We start from the raw sequence: 11,166 nt of genomic DNA on the forward strand, positions 1-11,166 counted from the left end.
ATATATATAGAAAAAAATTAGTTATGGAAAAAGATATATTAAAAGTATTTTTTAAACACATGTGTGATAAGGTTTAGAATTGTAATAAACTTAAAGAAGGGCTGCTTCCGCAATTACGCATAAGTATCTAATCTGTAAAAATTATTGTTTGAGTATTTGTATGAGAGTTATGATGACATTGTGTACTCAATCGTATTTATAACTTGGGAGCTATTACGATGATGATAGTTATTTTCAGTATGTTGTTATTAGTATGTTCAAATTTTATTTCAGTTGTCAAATTATGAGACTGCATTATGTAAATAGTTAAAAATTGCTGACTTCTTCAAGATCATAAACAATTATGCTGTAATAAATATAAACACTAAATATGATTTCTTTATTATTTGTAGGCTTTTGCGATCCACAATTCTGTTATATAAAATTATTTACATTAAATCCTAATTCAACAAATTCAAAGAAAATGTCATTTTGAATAGATGTATTTTTAATTTTATATATTTTTAATTTATTTATGTTTAAAAATGTTTCAATATCAAATAATTCTTTTCTTTTTAAATATTCTTTCCCTACAAAAATAATTTAAATTTGAAATATATATACATAAATATAAAAAGCTCAGACCGCAAAAGACTACACATAAGAGTCATTCATACCACATAAGAGTTCCCATACCAAAACTCGCTATCTCTAATAAAGAATTTAGTGTTTAGGTCAAGGATTGATAGTTATATTAATTGTAAGTACCAATATATATTTATAAAAATATAATTATAAAATTATATCTTGCAAAATTAACTTTTTGCAAACTCTCTCTCCCTTTCTTATAGATTCTTTTTAATATATTTATATCAATATTCACATAAAAAAATGTTTTCATAAATCTAAATTATTCATTTAGGACAGGAGATAGCAGAATTTTAGCAAAATAAGAGGTTTTACAGTGTAAGATGTTACACTCACCCACTGCAATATTTTTCTTGTTCTTCTATATATTCTACAAATTCTGTAAATAAAAAATTAATAATAAATAGCATATAAATTATCGAACCTAAAAATGGCACATGTAATCTGTAATTAAAAATAAAACATATCAAGGTTTTTAATGAAAATAACGTATCTCGAATGTATATTTGTTGGCATCCTCATATATACATCTTAAATTCAGTATGAGTTCCTCTCATTTAATTTTTAATTATCTTGAGATGAATAATTTAAAAATAATAATAATTTTGTAAAATGTATGATGTAGTACCAATGTAATACACATATATCATGTTATTTCAAGTATCGCAAAACAATACATACTAAATATGTAAATATTGCTTCCTGCACAAAATACAATTTTTGGCATATTAAAAATTCATATTTTTGGAACATATAAAATTTATGTAATATTCAATTAACTTAGAACAATATTTTAGACGTTTTATATATTATTACAGTCCTGTGGTATATGTCTAATAATCATTATAATTTTATATTTAATCTTTGATGTATTATTATATCATTTAATGTAAAATTACTCATGTAACTCAGCAAACAATATTAAATCTAAGTGTAAATATAAAATCTATTGACATTTTCAAAAATTCTTCATAATTTTGCAGATAAGTTTCTTCATATGATAAGATTTTTTAAAGTATACTTCTTATGATATAAAAAGATAATAATCTTCAAAGATGTTCTTGGTACTTTTCTGTGATGTTACAGATTTTATAAATATGTAAACAATATACAAAATATATAATAAAATATATATTATAATATTAAAGACTTATAAATTAAATTACCTTTCACTTTGTAGAAAGAAAATCTCTTTTGAACAGCATATTGATTTATTTAATAGACAACCTTGCTAGAGCATCGTAATAGAAAATTATAGATGCGATTCTCTTTCTCTTCTCGGGTGTTTCTACGATAATTCAATACGTGAGTACTCCTTAATATTTATTAACTTACATAGTGTAAGTTTATTAACTTACTATGGTTCCTCAGTTATATTCATCGTGAGTTAGTATTAATTAAATTGCGATTAAGATTGTGTTCAAAGTAAAATTATATTTTATATGCGTGATATTCCAAACACGAATATTTTATGATATTAAGCGATTTATTGGCAGGTCTCAGTGGATACATTCAGAAAACTTTTAGAAAATTGAGTTTATCTCTTAAGGATCGTCTACAATAGATGTTGTAAGTTGTAGGCCGCAAGAAGTTAACCAATCACAGTTGATCTTAGAGAAGAATATCGAATATCATTGGTTAATTTCTAACGGTTTACAATTTACAAAACTTATTGTAGACGACCCTTTAAGAAACTCGAAATTTTTTAAGGCAAACATTTTTTAATAAACATCAGAAACGTTTTGTTAAATCCCTTTGTTATAATTCCTTTCTTCAACAGATAAAATCGGCTTCTTCAATAAATAGTAACTTATTACATCGTAACTTGCTCCTTAGTTTAGTTTCCACATATGATCCATGAATTTTAAATTACATCATCCTGAATCTTAACTGAAAGGCCATCAGAATATCCAAAGATGTAAATATATATTTTATGTATAATGTTCAGATAGAATGTTTTCTTCGTGATAGTAAATAAAAACGACGTATTCTTGGCAATACAAATTGAATCAGTACAGGGGTTCTCTAATATCTTAGCGACGAATGTCGCTATCGTTAACTGTAGTTATCGCTTCCTGATTGGTGTATACTTTTAGACCTAAGTTTTCCAAAATCTTTAAAATTTCAATTTGATTGTGTGAAAAACTAATATTTTCAGATATTTTCGTATATACAGTAAGGCCGGATCTACAATAGGTGTAGTAAGCCTTAGCTGTAAGAAATTAACTAATTACAATTGACTTTAGAGAAGAATAGTGAATATAATTGGTTCATTTTTTATGACTTAAGGGTTACTACAGCTATTGTAGACCCGGCCTAAAGAGCCGTCTACAATGAAGAATATAGAATATCATTGGTTGGTGAGAGCGATCGTAAACGCTGTCGTAGTCGTAGTCGTAAAGTAAGACAGAGAAAAACGTATCTTACGTATTGTAACTTTACGATCGCTCTCTGCCATCAGCCCGTCTTCATTATTTCTTCATCATTATCTACATTATAAACAAATGTTGCATCCAATTCACATTCTGATCGTCTAATGACGACCTTACAATTCGATCTTCGGTGAATGTAGATAGACCAGTATACATATTATTAGAATTATGTAGACATTGCATACTTTTATCAGCGTGCATGTCACAACACGTCACGATACCGATATCATCGATATGATGTATTTTAGACCTAAAAGTATACATCAATCAGAGGTTGATAAATACAGTTAACGATAGCGACATTCGTCGCTACGATATTAGAGAATCCTCATACAGAATAGTTTAGCATATTCTTCAGGACATGATAGAGTCTTCAACATCCTTGTTGCAAACATAAAAACGCTTAGTTAAGACATCATTATTTAACTTGTGAGAAAAAGTACCGAAATTCCATAACTGCTTGAAACCTGGAAAAGTGATTTTTAAATTAGTTAAAGATATTTTAAGACATTGGGTTAAAATGATTGCAATTTACTAACATTTTAAACTCATCAGATTTGGCTTCGGGTAATAATTACAGAAAGGTGTTATCTGTTATGTTATTCAAATGGAAGGCTATTGGATTTACATTACTGTTGATAGCATTATTTTGATTATTGCATAAAATATCCTTTTTGCCTAAAAATGTGTTTGCATATACATTATCTAATTCAAATGGAGACTGTGTCGAAGATAGGAGAAAGTCGATGGTTTCTTTCGACACAACGTTTTCCACAATCTTTAAAATTTCAATTTGATTGTGCGAAAAACTAATATATTCAGAGTCGTTTATACAGTAAGTCTTCATTATTTCTTCATCATTATCTTCATTATAAACAAATATTGAATCCAAATCTATAGAATCCATATCTATATTATAAAAAAACCGTTCAGAGAGATGTAATCGATCGTTGGGTATCGAAGTATCGCAATCGCTTCTTTCTTGTTGTGCCTTTGTCACAGTATCGGAATTTTTGGAATCGTGTCCGTAATCATATTTTGTTTTATTATTAAGATTTACATTCTGATCCTCGTTCGATAATGATCTGGTTTCATCTTCGGTGAATATAGATGGAACAGTATACATATCATTAGAATTATGTAGACATTGCATTCCTTTATCAGCGTGCATGTCACAACACGCCACGATATCGATATCGTCGATATGATGTACAACATAATGTGGGTTGCTGCAGTCACCTACTATGTAAATTGTATTTGTGTCGCAAGCTAGTTTAACGTCATTTTCATTATCGGTAAATGTATTATGTTCTTGGACAGTGTCGTCATTACTATTAGAAAATACAAATGGTTTACCCTCAATTGTCGAATTGTAATTAAATTGTGTTTCATCTTCTTTCACAAATTCTGGATAAGTATTATTCATCTGATTCTTTATTACATTTAAATGTTCATTTTTTTGCAGATTAACATGGTAGATATTATTTAATGAGGATCTGTTGTTAATTGAAGTATCATTCTCTGTACTATCATTAATTTTGTTACTAGGAATAGGCTTATACTCCAGACAAACTTTTTCGTCTATGCTTTTATTATCTCTATTAGAACTTTTTTCAGTATTCACACTTGCCATGAGCTCATTTGAATGCTTTAAAGAATTGATATGTTTTTTATTTTTCATGTTTTTCGCATTTTTCTTTGAACATTCAAAATTATTAGTCTTTTTTCTTTTTCTTTTACAAAGACTTAAACATGTTTTACAATCAATTTTCGTACATTCTTCATATTCTTGATGATGTACTTTTTCCTTTACTCTAATTAAATAATCTGTAATTTGTGAATTATGATCGTTTATAGATTTCAACTTTTGTATTCTAAAATGTTGAATATTACGTGCCATCGTTTGCCAATACTCGAACGACTTCCGTTTTGGATTACAATTTGTATTTATTGATATTTCCTGCTTGAAAGAAAGCTGATCCACAATATCATTTTGGCACATCTTCAATAAAGGTATTGTATCCATGACACTTTCTTCCTGAGAAGTTAATGTCTCCCTTTGCTTCATCGTATTGTTGTATAAATCTATTGCGTTTCCTGTCATATATGTTGTATGCGATGATACATCATGATGATTTTCTGGTTTACTTACTTTTAATACGTTTGCCATAACTTTGAACCTTTTAATATTCTCAACACATGTTGGCGATTTTAAGCAATATGAAGTGTAATCAAATGGTGTTTCATCCTCTTTCACAAATTCTGGGTAAGTATTGTTCACCTGATTTTTTATTACGTTTAAATGTTCACTTTTTTGAAGATTAACAGGAGAATTGTTATTTAATGAGGATTTGTTGCTAATTGAAGTATAACTCTCTGTATTATTAATTTTGTTGCTAGGAATAGGCTTATGCTTTAGACAAACTATTTCGTCTGTACTTTTGCTATCTTTATTAGAACTTTTTTCAGTATTCACACTTGCCACAAGCTCATTTGAATGCTTTAAAGGATTTATATATTTTTTATTTCTCATGTTTTTCACATTTTTCTTCAAATCCTTCAAATTATATTTACTGTTTTTTCTTTTTGTTTTGCAAGGAACACTTATTTCATCATCTCCAGTTAAATCAATAAGTATAGGCTCCCCTGGTTTTTTTAAATCAATTATTTCCCTTGATTTTTTACTTTTTTTCAATAATTTAAAAGTACTTTTTTCTTTTGTTTGTTTCTGTTTATTGTTTTGCAAACTATTTAAATAGGCATTCATTGCCAGTTGATACTTAGGTGTATTTAAATAGTGTTTATTTGTATCTTGATTAAGTATAGGATTGCTGCATAGCAATTTTATTTGATGTTTCTGAAAAAATATTCTATATATCTGCATTCCATATATCTTATCATTTTATATTGTATAATAAATGCAGAAATGTACACATGCAAATAACTTAAAACAAAATTAAGAAATTTTAATTAAACTATATTACCTGAGATTTTAAACAGTTCTGATTAATGTAAACAGTTTTAGTACATTGTAAATCTATAGAGTCATCAATTTTATCTTCGAGTAGTAGAGATAGTTTATCCATTTCATCTTCAGGCAGTAGAAAATGTTTATCCATTTCATCTTCAAATAGTAGGAAACGTTTATGCATTGAATCATATAAATTTGATTTTAATAACCATAATGTTTCATTCTTCTGATCTTGAGCTTTTGATGTAGGCACAAATTTTAATTCATCTCGCAATTCTGGTGTACACGGTCCAAGTAGCATTTGAGCTAATTTGTCAATTTTTTCTCTTTCAGAATCAGAAATTTTTTCCATTTTTCTCCACATTTTAAAGACGAGCAAATATCGAATATAAGCTACATCGGTTAAAGATGTTGTTTCTATTTTGAGATTAGTGAAGATTTTCCTGTGTAATAAATATGACATTACTTCCTATTACTTCAATCTTCTATACCTAATAGACAAATTGTTATTGTTATTATAATGTAATACGTTACAGGAAATATTTACATACTTAAATGTAAGATTAAAAATTTGTGTGTATTTTTCTGTCATTATTTTTTCATTTTTAATTCTAAGTAATACTCTGAAAATATGCTCTTCTGAATTATCTGTAAGCAATTTAATGTTAGACATAATAGATATAATATCAGCCTAATTAGTCCGTATGAAGTCAGTCTTTAATACTTACTTAAGTATATGTTTAGTGCTGCAAGAATCTTTTTAACAACAATTACTTGTTCTCTGGAAGTTGTTAATTCCATATCTATATATACACTTAATAACACTGACATTTTATTTAAATATAAGCTATGATCATCTATTACCTGAATATAGAAAATTAATAATTACATTGTATAACTTTTACAATTTTATAAAAATAATTAACAAAGAATAATTAAAACATACCTGTTTTATATCAAGCCAATATAAGTAAAAGAATATTAACATGCCATTAATATTGTTTTTTAAATTAATTATAATGTCATCGCTAAACATAACAATGTTTGTTTCCATGATAGGAAGAATAGTTCTGAAATATATGCAATTGCAAATATTATATATCTTTTATGTTTTTCTTAAGGGGACACCTGCAGTTACGGGTCGGAAAAAAAAACCTTTTTTTTGGGAATTTTTTCTGTCGAAACTATTGTATCACTTATTATAAAATTCCTACATGGTATCAAACAACATTAAAACTATATTTCAGAATTTTTTCGTGGAAGAATATCTCATAGTATCCGAGTAACGAGCAATCTCCGAAAGGCACTTCTAAAAAAAGTTCGTTTGCGGTGACACAATAGTTTCGACAGAAAAAATTCCCCAAAAAAAAAGCTTTTCTTTCTGACTGCAGGTGCCCCCTTAACTTAATTGCCAATTTGTATATGTAAACACTCTATATATTTCCAAAAAAGCAATGAGAAATACATTTAATAATTAAATATTAGATTTTGTTAACTAATGTAAATAATGATCTCACTGGGTATAGAGCAAAAGCAACTGTTTAAGATTTTGGTTATTTCTATGTGCCGTAAAGGAATATGCAATTTTAGTGAATTTTAGTGCTCGTGATAAGACTTTTTCAATTGCATTATTATCGTTGACTGTCCTATCTTCCAGTTGTCGAGTTTTTGAACACTCTTTTGTATTCTTGTCTTTCTTGCATATGGAAATTATATCCATGATATCTTCTTTTGTAGTTCCTTTTTGATCCAAGTTCTCTGTAATTACTACTTGTCAGTACCTCAACAAATTATTTTAATAATTAATTAGTAAAAAGGTATATTACTCAACAAAATACTTTGTAATAGTTTATACAAAGGAAAGAAACTTGTAATATTTATATCAAAACTATGTTATTATAAAAAATTTTTTAAATAAATTTCTTCTATTTATAATGTTACAGAAAGTCTGTAACATAGCATAAAAATAAAGAATTTGCCAATATCTTAAATTTGTGTTCTATTTTCAATAATATATAGTTGTATTTAATGAGCAAATACATCAACTATTGACACACTATTATAATTATAAATATTGTATATATAACTAATATAATTTTATTTTTCTATATATACAGGGGGTGGACGAAATAATGTGAACACTTGAAAAATACACTATACTTGTTTACTAATAAGGTGTTGGGCCATCATTTGCCTTGAATACAGCTTGAATTCTTCTTGGAATAGAATCATACAAGTTCTGAATAGTTTCCAGTGGAATGTTGTCCCATTCTTGAATCAAAACATCTGCTAATTCCTTCAGAGATGTTGGAGAAGGAAATCTGTTTTTCATTCTCATCTCTAAAATTGCCCATAGTAGTTCAATGATATTTAAGTCGAGTGACTGTGTCAGGAAAGATTCATTTTGATGTTCCTCAAACCTAAACTGCACTTTTCGGGCTGTGTGTATGGGTGCATTATGCTAGCATAGCACTATGGGCAGTTTTAGAGATGAGAATAAAAAACAGATTTCCTTCTCCAATATCTCTGAAGGAATTAGCAGATGTTTTGATTCAAGAATGGGACAACATTCCACTGGAAACTCATCATAACTTGTATGATTTTATTCCAAGAAGAATTCAAGCTGTATTCAAGGCAGATGATGGCCTAACATCTTATTAATAAACAAGTATAGTGTATTTTTCAAGTGTTCACATTATTTTGTCCACCCCCTGTTATACATAAAAAGGCTATAGCCGGATAAGCATACTAAAAGTGCCCCCAATGAGTTTTGAAATAACATTTGGCCTGTCATGTCCTCACTGTAAAAAAAAATTTCCTCAAAATTTTAGCTCTCTAACTTTATTATTTCTTACATTATCGAGAAAAACATCATTTTCAGTTTTTATTTTTCTTTTCTGTAAATATTTGATATAATTCCATATTGATTTTTTAATTTTGAGGAAAATTTTCTTTTACAATGAAGAAATGACAGGCCAAGTACTATTTAAAGACACATTGGGGGCACTTTTTGTATGCTTATCCAGCTATAGCCTTTGCAATATCAAGAATCAGTTTTATAAGTTTTTTGTCAAGTATTATTTTGCATGAGAATTATATATTCTTTTCATATATATATATATATATATATATATATATATATATATATATATAATGCATAAAATAAAAAATACATAACTATTTTAATCTACAAAATAGCAACTATAAATTAGATTAATGAAGAATCTCTATTTTTCATGATTGGATTTTTATCAGGACATTTATCTGTGCGAATCTATCTATATAGTATACAATAATTATCAAAAAAGTCACATTATTAAAAGCAGAATAACAATAAGAAATAAAAATATATGTAAAGGTGCTTTTTCATACTGACGCTCGACGCTCATTTTTGGCGTCAAAACAGATCACGTGATCAAAATTGACGAATTGGTATTTTTATTTTTGGTCACGTGATGTCTTTTGACGCTGAAAATGAGCGTTGAGCGTCAGCATGAAAAGGCACCTTAAGAGATGCATTCTTGAGAGGAGAATTCTTGTTCACGCAAAAGAGGACATCTTAGACAATCTAAAAAAAAAAAAGAGGCAAAGAGAAACATACATCTTATAATGCTTATCGCAAATTTGCCATAACGTTAACCTCGTGCCTCGAAGTATGCGGAGATATCTCTCTTTTCGGACGCAAAAAAGTTCTCTTCCAGTCGATGTCTCTTCCGAGCGTTGATCACTTCTCGGACGCAAACGAGTTCTCTTCCGGCCGGTGTCTCTTCCATGCGTTGATCACTTCTTCTTCTCTTTTTGACAAAAGACTGTCTAGTCTATGCTGCCAACAGCGTTGATCACGTTAGAATTCCTACGACGACACTCAGTCCAGCTATTGCTTTCCGCGTATTTGGATGTGATAAGACAGTGCTAAATCGATTTTTCGAAATACCACAGCATCTTCAATTCGTAATTACTAACCGAGCAAATGAGACACATCGTTCGTAATTGACTAGTGACTACAATATATCGGTGAGCAGCGTGTAGACAGTAATGTCAAAAACGCTACGCGACTCCCGGCTCCATGACGAAAAACACAAGCATGAACCGTATAGATGTGAGTTCTGCGCATGCTCGGCGCCACATATCATGTGAACCGGGAGCCGCGTAACATTTCTGGCATCAGGCATCACTACGTGTAGAGTGTGTAGGGCTCTCATTTGCGCGCATGCGCAAACGTAACGCTGGTCATACAGTCATGTGTATATGACGGGCACTTTAGTTTTAGCGGGATCTCGCGGAGAACAAATCAAGTAGCCAAATATAATTAAATAAATTGATAATATAATTTGTACATATTATTTTTTTTATTTCATATTTTTAATTAATTTTTCAAAAACTTGTAAATAACTTTCAAAAAAGATTAAACGCGGTGTCTATACAGAAAATTCCTCCATTTCATAAGCATTAACTATTATACGTCGTCTACGATGGCAGCGAGCAGTACGAAATGGGATTCGTTCATTTCGTCGGGAATAACGAAACGTAGACGATGCATTGTACTTCAGTGATACTACATTTAACGCGCATGCGCAAAAACTGGACCTCGTCTGGCACACCGGATAATGCTCTGCGCCATCTGTCAGTCAAAGTGAGCTAGAGCTTGTGCGCACTTTTTTTTTTACACATACGAAGCAGATCTCTCTTCGCGGCGATGATTGTGCGAACGCAAATTCCTGGCGTCGCTGTCTGCTATCACGTCGCCGTGAATGTAGATCATATTAATTTGCGCGAAATATCTGTCCTAGTCAAGTATGTCAATTTTTACAAGGATACTATCACGTATATTTGACGTACGTAACTTGCAATATTTTATTTCACGTACTGTACTATTGTGGAAGATGTTTTGACAGAATTAAATTTGGTTATTTTCACAAAAATAAAGCGTAATTTCCTATGAAGCTTGTTCGCGGAAAATTTATAAATTGATTATAGATGTGATTTAGATTATATATGTGATTCTCAGACTTTACGATTATCACATAATTAGATATTGTACACATTATTGTAATTTTTGTATATATAAATATATAAAAAAATATAAAACAAATTTCGTCAACGAAGAGTTTAATATATCGCCATTATATATACATA

At 29.2% G+C, this 11,166-nt stretch overlaps 1 protein-coding gene across 3 annotated transcripts; it reads right to left on the reverse strand.

Annotated features, from left to right (window-relative positions):
- Nucleotides 1-2,094: 2,094 nt before the first annotated feature.
- On the reverse strand, nucleotides 2,095-11,133 carry LOC140676371 (uncharacterized). 3 transcript variants are annotated; one of them, XR_012048555.1, is made up of 9 exons: nucleotides 9,632-11,133; nucleotides 7,548-7,788; nucleotides 6,977-7,100; nucleotides 6,759-6,894; nucleotides 6,582-6,678; nucleotides 6,044-6,473; nucleotides 3,599-5,916; nucleotides 3,394-3,526; nucleotides 2,095-3,309 (listed from the first exon to the last, which is right to left on the reverse strand). XR_012048555.1 is itself a non-coding variant. In XM_072911352.1 (9 exons), exons 3-8 carry the CDS (start codon nucleotides 7,748-7,750, stop codon nucleotides 3,634-3,636), a joined length of 3,273 nt encoding a protein of 1,090 aa, XP_072767453.1. In that variant the 5' UTR covers nucleotides 7,751-7,788; nucleotides 9,632-9,853; nucleotides 9,994-11,133; the 3' UTR covers nucleotides 2,095-3,526; nucleotides 3,599-3,633. The 3 variants fall into 3 exon arrangements, 2 of the variants coding, with proteins under 2 accessions (XP_072767453.1, XP_072767452.1); XM_072911352.1 differs by having other exon boundaries at nucleotides 2,095-3,526; nucleotides 9,632-9,853; nucleotides 9,994-11,133; XM_072911351.1 differs by having other exon boundaries at nucleotides 2,095-3,526; nucleotides 9,536-11,133.
- Nucleotides 11,134-11,166: the final 33 nt, after the last annotated feature.

This window comes from Anoplolepis gracilipes, chromosome 2 (genome assembly GCF_047496725.1).
Source record: "Anoplolepis gracilipes chromosome 2, ASM4749672v1, whole genome shotgun sequence".
In the NCBI taxonomy this organism is placed as follows: Eukaryota; Metazoa; Arthropoda; class Insecta; order Hymenoptera; family Formicidae; genus Anoplolepis; species Anoplolepis gracilipes.

Excerpts from the sequence above, each read along its gene's own strand:
- LOC140676371 (XM_072911352.1), bottom strand. The coding sequence starts at position 7,750 with ATGGATATAATTTCCATATGCAAGAAAGACAAGAATACAAAAGAGTGT. Across the intron at positions 7,101-7,547 it reads TTGCTTTTGCTCTATACCCA|AACTATTCTTCCTATCATGG; the intron begins GTGAGATCATTA and ends CATATATTTCAG. Across the intron at positions 6,679-6,758 it reads AGCACTAAACATATACTTAA|ATAATTCAGAAGAGCATATT; the intron begins GTAAGTATTAAA and ends AATTGCTTACAG.